This window comes from Polypterus senegalus, chromosome 5 (assembly GCF_016835505.1).
Source record: "Polypterus senegalus isolate Bchr_013 chromosome 5, ASM1683550v1, whole genome shotgun sequence".
Lineage (NCBI taxonomy): Eukaryota > Metazoa > Chordata > Cladistia > Polypteriformes > Polypteridae > Polypterus > Polypterus senegalus.
In genome coordinates this window covers 112,949,416-112,968,106 of record NC_053158.1, presented here as the reverse complement: position 1 = coordinate 112,968,106, position 18,691 = coordinate 112,949,416, and the positions used below count along the sequence as shown (strand labels likewise).

The 18,691-nt window shown below is 38.5% G+C and overlaps 1 protein-coding gene across 2 annotated transcripts in view; it reads left to right on the top strand.

The window, feature by feature from the left end:
- zgc:153738 (uncharacterized protein LOC558115 homolog) overlaps positions 1–18,691 on the top strand; it is a 282,457-nt gene that overhangs the window by 171,492 nt on the left and 92,274 nt on the right. For both annotated transcript variants that reach the window (XM_039753239.1, XM_039753238.1), the window contains 3 exons: positions 3,652–3,736; positions 5,400–5,504; positions 11,013–11,088. In XM_039753239.1, the coding sequence (XP_039609173.1) occupies positions 3,652–3,736; positions 5,400–5,504; positions 11,013–11,088 (266 nt within the window). The remainder of the gene's footprint in view (positions 1–3,651; positions 3,737–5,399; positions 5,505–11,012; positions 11,089–18,691) is intronic.

The window sequence follows — 18,691 nt, the reverse complement described above, 5'->3', positions numbered from 1 at the left end:
AAAGAATTGGATGCACACTTTGTTTTTTTTAGTATTTTGAAATACCAACTAGCATAATGTTTTTGTAGTGTGGTGGCATCTTTTCTTCTCCCATCTATTTAGTATTTATTTAAAAACCATAGTGCAAGGTATAATTATTAATTCTGGAACTGGGTTAAAATAACTGGAAGAGCTAATCTATACTAATAAAAGGCAAAGCCCTCACTCACTCACTCACTGACTCACTGACTCATCACTAATTCTCCAACTTCCCGTGTAGGTAGAAGGCTGAAATTTGGCAGGCTTATTCCTTACAGCTTACTTACAAAAGTTGGGCAGGTTTCATTTCGAAATTCTACGCATAAGGGTCATAACTGGAAGCTATTTTTCCCCATATAATGTAATGGAGTCTTGAGTTGGAGATGGCCGTGGGGGGCGGAGTTTCGTGTGACATCATCACGCCTCCTGCGTAAGTACGTAGAGAACAAGGAAGAACTCCAAACAGCGATCAGCACAAAACGCCATTTCACAATTGAGAAGGCAGAAAAACATTATGAAGCAAATGATGCATACAAGCATATTCATAAGTACAGCTACTGCGGAAACAAAGCACGGCGTGAACCGTAAGTTTATATTAAATTAAGTTCATAGACAGGCTGCCACTAGCGTTTGTAATTTAGTGCCTGCCCATATAAGGCCGTCCATCAGCGGCAATCCAATACAAACACTGCCGGTAAATGTTCACGGGTGAAGGACTGTGCTTATGCAGAGGAAGATGAGATGGTCAGGGTGGTGTTTGGCACAAACTCATTGAAACTGCGAGAGAAACTTTTAAGTGCCGGGTCTTAGCTGACATTACACGAGATGGCACCAGTACAGCTGGGAACCTTCGATGCAAGAACACCAAGCGGCTCACGTGAACTGACGAAGTGCAGACAAAAGCAACAGTTCCAAAGAGTGCTGAACAAAACCGAATTACACAATTGAGAAGGCAGCAAAAAATATGAAGCGCCTTATACATAGAATCATATTCATAAGTGCAGCTACTGCGGAAACAAAGCACACGGTGGAAAAAGTGAATGTCCTGCTAAAGGAAGACAGTGTAAAAAAAACGTGCATGCAGTTTGTCACATCTCAGATAAAGAGGAAGACAAGCTGTTTATTGATGCAGTAAGGAACTAATCGATGAATGAAACCTCTTATCTTTACAACGATTGACAAACACGGAATGTAACTTGAACACATCCTACAAATACGAGCCTGATTGAAAGAAATAATGATAATCAAATCCTTGATGACAGCAACATTCAATAACACTCACAAAACAATTACTGTATATTGACAATCATGTTACGTTATTTTTAAAATGTTCCCTTTTCTTTTCATAACTTCTACTTCTCCACTGTACACGGGTATATATATATAAATGTATATATATACCCGATCTACAATACATACTTTAGCATAGACAAGCCACACGCTGTGGTGCAATTGTAGAGTCTTCACCTCTAACGCCGACATTCGAGGTTCGATTCCCGAGAGGGGGTGTACTGACTATGTACGCGCGCTACCTGATTCATTTTACCTTCGCATCTCCTTGGTTTGGGACGTATGAAAAAATATTAGGTTAACGCAGAATCATGTTACGTTATTTTTAAAATTTTCCCTTTCTTAGCACAAGCACAGCTGAGAAGCTTCGATGCATGTACTCCATAACGCGTTAAAAATAACGCATTTAATCACACTTTCAATTCCAAGCAAACGGGAACTTTTGTCAATGCATGATTTCCTGGTACATCCATTACACTGATGCACACATCACAGCTACAAAAATGTTAGAGTCGGAATAAAGCGCGTTCCTACGACTGATCATTTCGACTACCCGAGCGAAGCCTTGATAAAAGCATGGTTTTGTGCACACTGAAAAGCAAGCAAAATTAGATGCATTACAGAAAGCGGACTTTGTGGCTCTTACTGGGGATCATTGGACTTCCGTGACCGTTAGTAATTCTAAATACATCTAATTACAAAATGTTCAATGATCACACTGTTTTAGCCTAATGTACAAAATAATTTTGGCTAATGTTACTCAGAGTTTAAAGAGTAAGCTGGTCAAATTACCTTTTATGTTTCTGACTTATTTTTTTAAGAAGAAAACTGCACTTTATGTTGAAATTTTGGTTATTATTATTTAAAGACAATACTATTCTGAAAATGTACTTAAAGTACTTAAACTACCACTTTATTTTTAAGTCTGCCCAATTTTAACCAGGGATGATATTTTTGTTTCTGTTTTGAATTCAAATGCAGTTTAAAAGCTTTTTTCAGAAATTAAAACAGCTTCAGTTTACAATATTCATGTCCATGTCTATTATTTGATTCTGTCGCCCACTAAAACCGTTTTAAATTAAAAAAAAACATTTGCGATTTGGGGCAAATTTACGTGTCGATTACATACGATTAATCAAGATTAATTCTTACACAGCCTCTAATTAATTGGATTAATTTTTTAATCGAGTCCCACCCTAATATATATATGTAGATATATATATGTAGATTTGTATATATATGTGTATATACAGTATATATGTAGATATGTATATGTTGTATATACAGTATGTATATATGTGTGTGTGTATATATACAGTATGTGTATATATGTATATGTATATATATGCCAGCAACACTCATGACAATGACAAAACAATTACATTGTCAATCATGTTACGTTATTATTAAAATGTTTCCTTTTCTTTTTACTTCTCGCTGCCAATCGAGGTATTTTGCTATATATATATATATATATATAATATAAATAGATAGATATGACAACAACACTCATATCAATGACAAAACAATTACATTAACAATCATCTTACGTTATTTTTAAAATGTTTGCTTTTCTTTTTCATAACTTCTTTAACACACTACTTCTCCGCTGCGAAGCGCGGGTATTCTGCTAGTATAAAGTAAAGCAGACAAGCCGATTGTAAATATAAAACTAAATACAACATTAAACAAAGCAATATAGTTTAGCATTTTGTATATACAAGTAATTGTTCACCCATTCATTTTCCAAATACAGCATTATACAGGGAGCCTCACTGTACGATCCATTTGGCAATGGAACATTAGTCCATGATGGAATACATTAACACAAATCCAAACCTACCCTGGATCAATTTAAGATAGGAATATGTTAGCCAACTGAAGAAATATCACATAAACACAAGGAGAATTTAGAAATATCATTTCATTTTCTAGCCTGCTTAGTTCTGAGGAAGGTCATGAAAGGTGTTGGAGTCTATCCCAGCTAGAATAGGGTGCAAGGCAGGAACAAACACTGGACAGGGCTTCAGTCCATCACAGGGTGAACACACACACACTACAGCCAATTTAGTATTGTCAATTCACCTAACGTGCATTTCTTTGGATTGTGGGAGGAAACCCACTCAGACACAGGGAGAACATGCAACCTCCACGCAAGGAAGACCCAGAATGCAAACCCTGGTCACCTTGCTGTGAGGCAGCAATGCTATTACTGCACCACGTGCGTGTTTTGTTCTAAGCTCATATTTTATTTATGCTATATTTTCTAAAGATAGAGAGTTTATATTTGTAAAATATTAATCCTTTAATTATGAGTGTCTGTTTATGTTTTATATATTTTAGCAACTTAGCTGGGACATTTCCTGATTATCCAGAGGAGGAAGATGGAGGTTCAGCCCTGATATTTCAAGAAAAAAACCCTGCACAGGTACATTAAAAATACTAGGAATATTTATATATATATATATATTAATCAGATTTAACATTAAAACCTAATTATAAAATTAATACATAAATCATCAAGTAAGTACACACTGAATCACAAAAGTAATGTAGAATCAACACAAATGAATTTAAAAAAAAATAATGGCATAGTTCAAACTATAACAATGGCCATAAACCTGAACTTTTAACAAAATACTGCTTGAGTAAGTACAACCTGAATTTGAATGCCTTCCTAAAAGGCAACTTGAAAAGAAGGCAATAAGAGCACAAATACAATGTATTAATTCTAAATTAAGCATATGAGACACAGATATGTAAAAAAAACGATCAAAATGACCGTTCACTTTGAATGCAATGGGGAAGACCAATGTAACTGAAAGAATGTTGCATCTCTTCAATGGGCATACATTAAAATGTGTTTTAAACTCCGCAGATACCATCCTCAAATGTTCATCAGCATCAACGACTGAAAATGACACTCTACAAAATGCAAACTTCAATCACCGAGCTGATTTTTTTTTTTTTGCTGCTCCCCTGTCTGCCCACTTTGGACAGTTTCTCGTCTAAGAGATTTAATGCTTTTGTAGTTTGTAGAATTGTGGTGTGCCTTGGGATTATTTGGGCTACGGAAACATGCCACCACAGAAAAACGGCTGGAAAACACTGCTCTATCTACACTTTTGCTCCTAGCACACCTGAAGAGATCTCAGTAACTGCAATCTCACTTAAAAGCTTTACTTGAGTGCATTACTTGAATGGTTATCTTGAGTTCTTTGCATAAATTAGCGAATATACTGCAAATTGGAATAATGGATAGTAATAATCATTACAGTTCTGTATTGTAGATATTTGTCAATATATTAGGACAGTCAGCACTATAAGCTACCTGGCAGACTGGTGAGCTAAATACAGAGGTACTAGAGACTTATTTTGGTTTTAGTGCCACTCAAAGATAACTTATTTAGCACTTTTGTGATATGACTTTGATTTGATCTTCTTACAGAAATATGAAATGAAAAAAAGAGAGAGAATGTCATTTTCACCTTCAGACTTTTCTGTAGCATTGCACCAGGCCTGATGTAAACCCCCCTAACCACCCCCTTTGCTTCCATACCCCTGTACCTGTGTCAGTATGTATGAGAAAAAGAACATCAGTGCTACGTATTGTCATTGTTGTGAACTGCATAATGCAAAATGTTAAATTTTTAAACGTGAAGATAGTATATAAATACGGTACTAGTTGTGTATGTAATTCTTTAGGTACATACTTACTCTTTTTGTACTATTATTATGTAATCTTAAAAAAAAATAATAATAATTAAATTAAAATGCCTCCCTGACCAAAGCACTGCCTGAGGTGTTTGCTTTGTGGCCAGCACAGGATGTGATGCGTTAAACAGAACACATTAATTGCAAAAATTAATGCATTAACTTCCCAGGCCTTATATATATATTCTTTAGTTACCATTTAATTGATGAGATATTTTGCCAATTAATTAAGTCACCTACTTCTAACTAATCTGTGCACAGGTATTCCTTAAGTGTTTTATTTTTGTGTAACTATTTCAGTAAAATTTTACTTTTTTTTAACCTTGTTTAATGTTCTTTTTTCTTAAATGCTGATGTAACTTTTATTATAAATTAAGCTCCAAACTGAACTGGCAGCTAAGGATACAGAAAAAGAAGCAAAGAATAGAAAAAAGCAAGAAAGCAATAAACAAAATGATGGGATCAAGTCAAGAGCTGCAGAGGTGAGTTTTTTAAGGGAATATTATTTAAGTTATATTTTCCTATTATTTTTATATTGTATAGGAGTGGTATAGTAGCTCAGCGATTAAATCTTGGTTCAAGTCCTGGCTTGGTCATCATTTCTGTGGAATCTGCATGTTCCCCTTGTGTTTTCATTTTTTTTAGGTACATGTTGAAGACATGAATGTTAGGTTAATTGTTTACCTTAAATAGGACAGATATGAATCAGTGGTGGTGAGCACACAAATTTTACCTATGAATTACTGGTATTTAATCTAAGATGGTTTTCTGCCTTGCATTCAATGCTGTTTGATTAGGGTCTGACTCTCTGTAAACCTATCATTAAAAAATAGGATCAAATCAGTAGTCTGTTTTTATGTTAATCTCCAAAAACGAGCATGTCTATTTAAGCATTAGTTATAGTATACTAATTATATTTTCTATTTTATACCAGTTGCTTCAAAACATGAGGTTGAAGAAATGTCAATATGGCCAAAGAAACCAAATTTATAATTATAAGAGAAATCAAGCTAATAAAGATGTTAATATTGCTGAAGGAAGTGAGGAAAAGATAATGTAAGCTATAGTAAACTCTGTGTAAATACATTACTGGAATGCTTAAAGTCATTTTTAACAATTGTAGTTACCATAATTTTCTAGATATCTTATTAAATTGGCTCTACTCTTTAAATTTAGTATAACCATACAATCAACATAGATGTACTGTAGCTTGATCAAGACAAGAGTGACAAGTGTCACAGCAGGACATTGAAAATAAATATAATAGGAAATTGCCAGTAACTGATACTATAGTTGCATTGACCACTTTGCTGTAATTTTATTTCTGATGTACAATATAACTAACACACAACGTTACAGTATGGATATCTGAGTCAACAGCTTATTAATTGAATGCCACTAGAATTCTATGATTTAATTTTTATTTTCTTGTTTTGTACAGTTCGGATTCACCAAGTACATTTGCCAAGTGTTGCGCTATTTGGTCATTCAAAAATGGTTAAAAACAGAATTGCCTGATAAGTGTTTTCAAAGGTATAGCAACTAGAGGCCAATCAAGCAAACTAAGACATAAGAGAATGTCATAAAAACAGTGACATGCTGTTGTTTTTTTGATAATTCTTAGTTTGTGGCATGCTGCTGGCATGTTACCTCAGTGGTGCACTGGGCATGCATCTTTTGTCAAAAGTCTTAAATCATGGCTGCTGGGGGCTGCACCTTCAAATTAATGGGTCCAGTCTGTGTCAGACCAGCAGTATGATTCATCACCTATAGTGGTTATGTCAGCTATGTGACATGTTACGCAGTGTGCTGACCTTTACTGTGTATCTCGTGTCAAAGTGGGGACTCACACCCACCGTGGCTAGGTGAAAAGAGGTGTGCTATCACAACTTCTGTAACCATGAGAGGGACACAATGCCCCAATCATCCAGTTCATAGGTTGCATTTAGTGTGTTATGACATTAAACCATCAACTGAGACCAAGATGAAACTTTAAAGGCCAGAAGCGTGCAAGATAAATCTTTTGTGAAAGACAGACACCTCTTAGTATTTCAGATATACAGTATATAGTCAACAATGTGGAAAGAATGTATTAATTTGATTTTAAAATAAGCACTAAAGGCCTGCTATTTTAACTGTTTTATCAAATATAAAAAAACATGTTAGTTGCGGCTCTGTACTTATAATTTTTATTTTAGATGGGAGCGATTTCTTTATTAATTTTCCTTTTGCTTTCTTTGGATTGATCTTGAAGCATATTTTTCCGCTGGTTACATTATTCTTGTTTTTTGATTTAGTTGTGTGCTCTAATATTTTGTTTTTCAAATAATTCAATGGAAATACAAAAGCAACACAGGTAAAAATTGGACAAAATCTTCTTTGTGTTAAGTGACATAGATTCCTGACACCCATGATCAGTCTCAGATTAACCTCTAAAAAGTAATGTCATCGCAACTTATAAACATACTACATTACATCACGGGATATATTTCACAATATTCATGAAGTATTAATGAAAAGGCAGAAACCAAAACAGCCTGAAAATGCCCCCAAAAAGTCAGAAAATTAATTCACAAAGCAATACGTACCCAAACGAAAATGAAATAGCAGTGGGAGGTGAGTGTGATGCTGGATCAATCGGACACGGTAACAATGGGAGGCGAGTATGATTTTGCATCAAACACGGAGGAAGCAGAGACTGCCATCCAGGCAGAGTTTCCTTCCCTACAACGAGCCAATAACAAATTTTATTTTGCATTTAGACCCAAATTTTAAAACACCACATTTTAACTTAAGGATGATTTTCTCTATCAGGTGATTTCTGATTGCATGGGTGATGGCCGTATCGAGCAACTCGTGGTGCCAAGTGGGCATAGAGAGAAGATTTTAAAAATTGATCACAGTAACTTTGGGGGGGGAGGGGTCACCTCGGTGCGGAAAAGGTGAGAGAATGCATTTCAAAACACTTTTATTGGGGGAATATGGGCCTGGATATGGAGCAATTCTGTAAGGCCTGTCACGACTGTCAAATAGTTTCCGCTCACAGACCCATTAGGGCACCCCCTGTACCAATGCCTATTTTAGATGTACCCTTTGAGAGGGTGGGATTAGACATTACTGACCCGCTTTTCAAGAGTAAAAGTGGCTTTCAGTATATGCTCATGTTAGTGGATTATGCCACAAGATACCTAGAAGTGGCCGTGCTATTGCGCAGAGACACCTGATCTATTGCAAAAGCTCTCTCAGAAATGTTCACGCATATTGTTAGATAGATTTATTAATCCCAAGGGGAAATTCACATTGGTATCCCCTGCAAAATTTTAACTGATCAAGGCACACCCTTTATGTCTTGCATCATGAAGCAACTATGCGAAGGTTTTGCAATTAAGGAGTTACACTCCACGGTTTATCATCCGCAGATGAATGGCCTGACTGAACGATTTAATAAAACCCTAAAACAGATGATTTGGTGGGTAGCCCATGATGATCAAACTTCCTGGGATACCGTAGTAACTTTCCTCCTGTTTGCTGTCCGTGAAGCCCCGCAAGTGTCCATTGGGAGGAGCCCTTTCGAACTATTATTTGGCTGTCGACTGCACAGGGTGTTGGACATTTTTCAGGAAAAATGGATGGGAACTCGCAAGACAACCCGTAGGGGGAGGTTTGTCGACTGATTTTTTTTGCTACAAGAGCAGATTGCCAGATTGTCCTCTTTTGTGACGAAACATCAGCAGCATGAGCGGTACGCACAAAAACATAATTATGACAGGATGAGTAAACTCCCATCTGATCCACATAAATTTCTGGCGGAATGGCAAGGGCTGGCAGTGATAGATGAGCATAGTCCACAGTAAATTATAAGATCAGAATTCCCAGGAGACAGAAATCAATACAAATTTTGCATATTAATCTTTTAAAGGAGTAGCACGGCCACCACAAAGTCCTGGTAATGGCTGCAGCGGTCCCCCAGACTAAGGTCGCTATTGGGGATGATTTAACTAACATCCAGAAAGTGGAATTGCTGATCGGACCTCTTTTCAGCAACACCTGGCTCGCACAATGTTTTGATGGGGAAGAGCACCCCATCATGTTTCTTAGCAGAATGCTGCTACCCAGGGAGCGTAATTATTCAACTATTGAAAAGGAGTGCTTGGTGATTAAGTGGGTGGTGGAGGCTCTCCATTACTATCTCTGGGGACGAAAGTTTACCCTGGTGACTGACCGCGCTCCGCTACAATGGCTGTACAAACAGAAGGATATGAATGCTTGGCTCACTTGGTGGTCTACTAGTTTGAAAGCTTTTGCTTTCGATGTTCACCACTGTCCCGGGGCTGTATACACCAATGCTGATGTTCTCTCCCACCTAGCCGAGTCTGGCTTGGATGGTTGCTTTGTCCACACCGGTGTGAACACAGCTGAGGGGAGAGATGTAAGGTTTGTAAACTCTTTTGGGACTACCTCCAATGGGACAACACACCAAAGAGCATCCCAAAATGTGATCCCCGCATCTGTGAAAGTCAGCCTATCAGTTGCCGGGGTAAGCGCAGGCTCCCAGCGTTGTAGCAGCTCGCAGCAAAAGCAAATCCAAACCAACTGCATTCACGCTATTAGTGCCTGTCATTGATGGGTGATACAAGGAACAGTATATCTTGGCCACTAACCTGGCCACAACACTGCCTGATTGTTGTGACTGTGTATAGGAGAGTGATTAGATCCCGCTACCATAAATAACCATGCTGTTCCTGTTTCAAGCTGAATAAAGCTGGTTTTGTTAAAGTACTGGGACTCAGCCTTGTGTTATGGGGTGCAAGACAGGTACTCACGTGTCTGTGTGTGTGTGTGTGTGTGTGTGTGTGTATGTGTAATATATATATATATTGCATACATAGATTTGATCACGACCTGATATTTGGATGGTTACCTACCAGGTAACGCTTGCGGTTGGGCAGCCATTCAGCAGACATCTGCCATGCCCTCTCAGTTGCGAGAAGCAGATTATATAGCACCTGCTAAATAATATAAAAGAGTACACGAAACATGTTTTACCCTAATTGGGGCTCATCAGGTGTATGCACTTTTGTTTACCTTCATGTGGATCGAACCTCAGACAACATGTGGCCTGTAGGGGGCACACCAGCTCCTCAAACCCAATACAGACAGACTTGGACACAAGTTCAGCAGCACATGTTTTTATTTTTCTGTGGAAAATGGTTCCCAAATTGTTTACCACCTATGCACAGTACAAAATGACAGCAACAATACTTTCTTTTCTTCTTCTTCTACCTTTCTTTCTTTCTCTCTCTCTCTCTCTCTCTCGTTTTCCACCTCCACTCTTTTTCCAGCAAGTTTCATCTTCTCCTTTCTGACTCTGGCTACCAGAATGAAGGCATCGGGCTTCTTTTATGCTGCACCCAGGAGTACTTCCAGTGGCATGTTAGCATGGTCCAGAAACATTTCCAGGTGAGGTAGAAGCCCAATAAAGTAGGGCTCTGCAGTTCCTGCAGCACCCCCTAGCAGCACCCACGGAACCCAACAGGCTTTCCCGAACTCCAATTCCCATGGAGCCCTGTGAGATTCTGAGGTACCTCTGCAACCCAGGGGAGGTGCCATCCAGTGCTCTGGGGAGGTAATGCCTTGTGCGTGCTCTCTCCCCTGGTTCATCCCAGCCACCCTGTGACTAATTTACACCATGATTGTGAAAAATAACTCTACCTTGAAAAAGTATCAGCTTTATCCTTTAAATATGTTAGGCAAATTTCATAAGATTTCTGGAGAACATTCTCATCCCACTGAATGCTCTTGTACACCAGACTGAACTAGATTAATTTTGACGATTGTCTCAGAATAGTTCAAATACATAGGGGTGACTGCTACAATAAAATTTAAAGATCTTTTTGAACATAATTACAAATGTATGTTGGAAAACATTAAACAATATATTGGTAGATGGTTTTCCGTTATATTAATATTTATAATTTGCTGTCTTTTAGGAAGAAGAGCCTGGTTTGAAATTACTTCCCTCATGTTTCCTGCCACAGATAATAGATGGACACAATGTTTATAAAAGTAAGATCAAGTCTTTTTTTAATTTGAACTTACAAAACAAACAACAAATGACAATAGTTATGGACTCAAAAAACTAATGGGCGTTTTTATTTGAAACAGAATTGGCTACTGCAATGTTTTGTTAACTTTGTGTTCAAATTGTTGCATTTCTAGTTTGTATTCCTCTCTCCATCCATCCACCCATTATCTAATACTTTTAATCCAATTCAAGGTAATGTGGGTGGAACCATTCCTGGCAGCATCAGATGCAGGGCAGGACCCAACAATTGTGTAGGGCCTAGTCTGTTAAAGAGCATATGCACACCACACTAGGGATCATTTTAGAATCACTAGCTAATATTACTTGGGATTCAAAATGCTGCTGTAAGTTCCATGACTGGCCAGACATTAATCCTTATATTTTAGATTAGTTTTGTAATTGCAAACTTAAAATCCAGTTCTTCACTTTTCTCATTGTAATCACCTAGCTTGAAAGCCAATTTTTTTTATTTTTTTTATTTAAATAATGACATTATGAATTTGTTGACGGGGACTTGTTTAAAAGTGTTCAGGTCGATCTAGTTATACAGTATTACAAATTATAACTACTGTAAGTATAATGTAATATAACTACTGACAAGATTAATCTAAATCTGTGCTTGCATCTTTAATATATCACAATCTGCAGAGGTATTGTTGTAACTTCTGAACAGAATCTTCACTGTAGAATTTAACATTTTTACTACCTTTTTTCTCTCAAGGCTGTGTTGTTGCAGGTTAAGGGTCTTGCTCAATGGCCCACTGAAGCAGAGTCACTTCAGGCATGTACAGATTCGAACCAGCAACCTTCCAATTGTTGGCACAGATCCCTAGCCTCAGAGCCACCACTCTGCCTGATCACACAATAGGCAAAAGCCAAATTCAAGTGACAGAAGTGGAAAAATGTCCACAACACAGTTGAAATAAATAAATGAAACTAAAGACTCTATCAAACATTAAATGTTATATATCCTCCTCTGTTCACATCCAGAACACATTCCCATGAGCAACAGTTTCAAAGAATGAATATAAAGTGCTTACAAGCTTTGATAATGATCAGTACAGCAATATTATAATACATACTGTAATTTCCAACTCCTTGGCCACCCCTAAAGGAACCCAAAGAGAAAAATAATTCTTTGAAAGCAAAATGACACAATGCTTATGCTATCCAGTAAGATTAGTTGAAAGATTAAAAAAAAAAAATTCCATGACTGCTACTACCTCTGTCAGTAAGCCGATGGAAAACACTGAATTTGATCACCCCTCTTACAGTAATTCTCCTTTTAGTGTTAAGTGATAAATTAACTTCATGCTGCTCTTAGATGCTGCACTGTTTTTTGAGGCTGCCCTACGCCTTAACTACATTACATCAAAACCAGCAAATATAAGGTCAACTAACGTTGATTGCTGCTCAAGTGAAAGATTATATATATATATATATATATATATATATATATATATATATATATATATATATATATATATATATATATATATAATGTGTGTGAGGGAGTGAGAGCTGATGTGTATGTCACTGGGCCTTGCAATGGGATATCTCTCCATCCTGGGATGCTTTCTGTCTTGCACCAGATTATGCTTGGAATGGCTCTGCATGCCTGTGAACCTTAACTGGATGATTCAAGTTTGGCAATATTATGTTCGGGATAAGTATAATATCCCAACAAAATCCTGCAACAAAAATTTTAACACACATATAAGAATGTGACAAATATGTGTTTTAGAAAAACGTGTCAAATAGGTGCCCCTCCACATTTCACATTTTTCAACTATAAATTTATCACTTGGAAGTGATTATACCAGCAGGATCTGTGTGTATATTATGTATTATGCATATATATAACTGCCTGGTCAATAATTGAATTCATTGTCCAGCAGCCATCCCACATGCACTTCAGAACAGGAAATTTAGCTAATAATGTCAGGGCCCAGCCAGTACTTGGATGGAAGACTGTCTAGAAAAAGCTTGGATGGCTGCTGGAAGCGGTGTTGCTGAGGCCAACAGGTGGTGCTTACTCTGTTGTCTGAATGTGGATCCCAATGCCCCAGTGCAGTGATGGGGTCACTGTGCTGTAAAAATGGTGCCGTTCTTCAGACATAAAATCAAGGACCTGACTCTCTGTGATCATAAAAGATCCCTGGGCATCCTTTGTAAAGATTAGGGTGTATCCTGATGTCCAGGCTAAATTGCCCACTAGTCATTCTGTTCCCCTAATCATCTACCTGTTTATAATTGGCTACCTCTCTCACAATTTCACCACCTAGCAGCTAATGCGTGGTGAGCTTACTGGCTCAAAAATGTCTGTCATGGCATCATCCATGTGGCTGCTATACATTAGTGCCTAATGAAGTGGTTCCCCACTCACTGAAGTACTTTGAGTAGTGAGAAAATAGCTATATAAAGAAAACCAAAAACAGAAAAAAAAAACATTTCATCAACTTCCTATGCTTTAATGAGTGCACTGCCTTTGCTAACCTGCTATAAAAATAAAATAATCTTTTCCATGTTCAGAGGTAGTCTTTCAAATAACCTGGGGCCTCATGCATAACACAGTGTGTAGAATTCACACTAAAACATGCCGTATGGACAAAAGTCGAAATGTGCGTACACACAAAAAAATCCTGATCTGTGTGAAATTTAACGCTCAATTTCTCAAACCCCATTGTAACTAAAGTAGCACGTTAAATGCTTTGTATTCTGAGTGTTCTTCTATGTACTATGTGTGAATCACTACTTGCTTCTTAAACAGGCTTTCAGTTACACCAACAGAATACATTACATTCAGGATATTACAGCTCTCTGAACAATTTAAATACTAAGATGTATACTTGATATATTCATGTATTAAACAGTGGCACAGTGGTAGTGACGAGCTGGTGCCACATCCAGAAATTGTTCCTGCCTCCCGCAGGATGCTTGCTGCGCCATGTGTTTCCCCTCAATGAAATAATTTATTTCAGCAGTACTGTTTCTTTCAAACATACTAACCCCCAATTCCTATCCTTCTTTTTCTTTCTCCAGGTTACCAATCGCCACACAATCAACTATTGAATAAAAGTCAAGCCATCTGTAAGCTTAGAACGCCAATTCTTCAAAACCTTTGAGGAACATTGTAATATCATCACAATACATGTTTAATTATTCCATCCATCTATCCATCCAGGGTCGTGCTAGTCGCAGCAAGCATACAGCGCGAGGCAGGAACAATCGCTGAATGGTGCACCAGTTCATCGCTAGTGCTGTCCACCTTGTCCACACATTTAATAACAGTATACATTATTTAAATGAAGTTAAAAATGTATCTGTATAATGTAATATTTCAGCCATGAAATCCAACACAGATTAGAATGATTTCCTCATTTTGGAGTGAAATTGTATCTTCAAGCAATCATACTGCACTTGGGGGCAAAATGATCAATCAGTAGCTTGATTTGAGCAAAGTAGAGGTTGGGCGGTTTGGATGGCTGATGTAAGTCTCTTAAAAATGCATACACTTTACCAATACATGCACTTAGAAATATTGCCCTTCTTTGCTATTGGGGATGTCATTGGCCTCAAGATAAAATTCCAATCATTCTATATATTGTTGCCAGACATCCATTTCTGTATCAAACTCTGACATTTTCGTGTATATCACCATTCCATTCAATTTGCCACCAGTTTAATGTTCTGATGACCAGATGAACAATTCACCACTTATGATTTTATTTCAGACTTTATTGGAACAACTGTCTCTAAACATAATCACACCTCACACCATGAGTCAACTGGATCTCCTCTGTGCATCTCACCACTAGGACCCCTGCTGCCTAGGTTGCCTCCATAGCTGCTTGATTAATTATCCCACAGTTTCCTTCTACAATCAAAGAACATGCAGGTTTTGTGATTTGGCATTGATTAAACTGACCCATATGCATTTGTTCACCCTGCAATGTACTGATACTTTGTCCAGATGTTTTTTTTTTTTTTTTGCTTTTGCCCAAAGATTGGTAAGATAGACTTAATTTGGATAAGCAGGTTAAGGTGAGCGAATTGATCCCTGTTCTTACCACACATATAATTTGTATTATTTATGTTATACTTTAGACATATACTTATGTTAACACATGTATAGCTTCTTTTTTATTGGGGGGGAGGTTCGGGGTCATGTTCTAGAAGTATATTTAAATCATGGGAAATAGACAGGCCTGTTAATTTGTTTACAGTATTTAGAAATATAATACATTTTTTAAAAAAACAATTCCTGTAAATTTGATAACATTAAATTTGGTGAAGAATGTCTTAGGATTTCTTTGGGACTTTATGCTTAAAACTTGACACTGATTCGAGACTTTCTTGCCTTGACTTGAGACTTGAACTGGACTTGGGTGTAAACTCTTAAAACTTACTTACTTGTTAGTTTAGAAACAGTTATTTGTTCTCTTCCAATCAGTGTGCTGTTAGCAGTATAGCCTATGGGCACTGCAGCCATGGGGGATGCACAAACAAGTGTTTTTCTTCATGCTGGTCCCAAGGCTGGATAAATGGGGAGAGTTAAATCAGGAAAGACATCTGGCGTAAAATTTTTCCAGATTAATATGCGGACAACATACAGCTTTCCATACCAGCTCGGTCGAGGCCCAGGTTAACAACAGCTGCCACCAGTACTGTTAGCTAACAGGGTGCTGGTGGAAATTGGGCTACTGATGGCCGAAGTAGAAGAAGAAGAGTTGGGAGAGAGGTGTCTGGAGGAAGGTAAAGAGAGTGGAACTGAAGGTAGAAACTTTGAATGTTGGCACTATGACTGGTAAGAGGGGAGAGTTAGCTGATGTGATGGAGAGAAGGAAGGTTGATGTAATGTGGGTGCAAGAGACTACATGAAAGGGGGGGAGTAAGGCCAGATGGATCAGAGGTGGATTCAAATGGTTCTATCATTGTGTGGATGGGAAGAGAAGTGGGGTAGGGGTTATTATGAAGGAACAGTATGTGAAGAGTGTTTTTGAGGTGAAAAGTGTCAGACAGAGTGATGATTATGAAGCTGGAAATTGAAGGTGTGATGATGAATGTTGTTAGTGCACATGCCCCGCAAATTGGGTGTGGATGAGAAAGATTTCTGGAGTGAGTTGAATGAAGTGATGGACAGTGTACCCAAGGGACAGAGAGTGGCGATTGGAGCAGATTTCAATGGACATGTTTGTGAAGGGAACAGATGGGAAGAGGAGGTGATGGGTAGGTGTGGTGTCAAGGAGAGGAATGAAGAAGGTCAGATAATAGGGGATTTTGCAAAAAGGATGGACATGGCTGTGTTGAATACATATTTTAAGAAGAGGGAGGAACATTTGGTGATGAACAAGAGTGGAGAAAGATGCACACAGGTAGATTATATCATATGCAGAAGGGTTAATATGAAAGATTGAAGACTGCAAAGTTGTGGCAGGGGAAAGTGTAGCTAGGCAGCATAGGATTGTGGTCTGTAGGATGACATTGAAGATCAAGAAGAGAAGGAGAGTGAGGGCAGAGCCAAGGACCAAATGGTGGAAGCTGAAAAAGGAAGATTACGGGGTTGAGTTCAGGGACGAGGTAAGACAGGCACTGGATGGCAGTGAAGAGTTTCCAGATACAGTAGCTGGACAACCATAGTAGAAGTAGTAAGGGTGAGATCAAGAAGGGTGCTTTGTGTTACATCTGGGCAGGGGATGAAGGAAAAGGAAGCCTCGTGGTGGAATGGGGAAGTATAGGAGAGTATACAGAGGAAGAGGTTGGTGAAGAAGTGGGATAGTCAGAGAGATGCAGAAAGTAGACAAGAGTACAAGAAGATAAGGTGTAATGTGAAGAGAGAGATTGGCGAAGACTAAGGAAAAGGCATATGATGAGTTGTATGAGAGGTTGGACACTAAGGAGGGAGAGAGAAAAGGACCTGTACCGATTGCCTAGACAGAGGGACAGAGCTGAGAAAGATGTACAGCAGGTTAATGTGATAAAGGATAAAGATGGACGTACTCACAAATGAGGAGAGTGTGTTGAGCAGATGGAAAAAGTACTTTGAGTGGCTGATGAATGAAGAGAATGAGAGAGGGAGAAGGTTGTATGACGTGGCGATACTGAATCAGAAAGTGCAACGGATTAGTAAGGAGGAAGTAAGGACAGCTATGAACAGGATGAAGAATGGAAAGGCCGTTGATCCAGATGACATACCTGTTGAAGCAGGGAAGTGTTTAGGAGAGATGGTAGTGGAGTTTTTAACCAGATTGTTTAATGGAATCTTGGAAAGCGAGAGGATGCCTGAGGAGTAGAGAAGACGTGTACTGATACCAATTTGTAAGAATAAGAGGGATGTGCAGATCTGTAGTAACTACGGGGATGGGTAAAAGTGATGAGCCACAGCATGAACTTATTGGATATATTACGTTATTTAAGGTGATAATTAGTGAGCAGCAGTATGGTTTCAAGCCAGGAATGAGCACCAGAGATGTAATGTTTGCTTTGAGGGTACTGATGGCGTTTATATGGACCTGGAGAAAGCATATGACAAGGTGCCTCGAGAGGAGTTGTGGTATTATTAGAGAAAGTCGGTAGTGGCAAAGAAGTATGTAAGAGTTTGAACAGGACATGTACAGGGGAATTGTGACAGTAGTGAGGTCTGCGTTAGGAGTGACGGATGCATGCAGATGGGATTACATCAAGGATCATCTCTGAGCCCTTTCTTATTTGCAATGGTGATGGACAGGTTGACAGACAAGGTTAGACAGGAGTCACCATGGACTGTTTGCTGATGACACTGTGACCTATAGTGAAAGTAGGGTGCAGGTTGAGGAGATCCTGGAGAGGAGTGGGGAGGAATGAAGATCAATGGGAACAAGAAAGAATACATGTGTGTAAATGAGTGGGAAGTCCGTGGAATGGTAAGGATGCAGGGAGTAGAGTTGGCAAAGGTGGATGAGTATAAATACTTGGGATCAACAGTATAGAATAATAGAGATTGTGGAAGAGAGTTCAAAAAGAGAGTGCAGGCAGGGTGGAATGAACATAGAAGAGTGTCAGGAGTAATTTGTGACAGATGGGTATCAGCAAGAGTGAACGGGAAGGTCTAGAGGACTGTAGTGGTACCTGCTATATTATATGGGTTGGAGACAGTGGCACTGACCAAAACCAGGAGACATAGCTGGAGGTGGCATAAATAAAGATGGTAAGATTTGCATTGGGTGTGACAAGGATGGACAGGAGGATCAGCTCAGGTTGTATGTTCTGGAGACAAAGTCAGAGAGGAGAGATTGCATTGGTTTGGACATGTATAGAGGAGAGATGCTGGATATATTGGGAAAAGGATGCTAAGGATAAAGCTGTCAGGCAAGAGAAAAAGAGGAAGGCCTTAGAGAAGGTTTATGGATGTGGTGAGAGAGGACATGTATGTGATGGGTGTAACAGAGCAAGATGCAGAGGACAGGAAGATATGGAAAATGATAATGCGCTGTGGCAACCCCTAACGAGAGCAGCCAAAACATGAAGAAGCAGTATAGCCTATGGGCAATAGTGTGCATACAAAAACATCAGGCTTCCTCAGTTATGGATGTGAATTAAGTTACA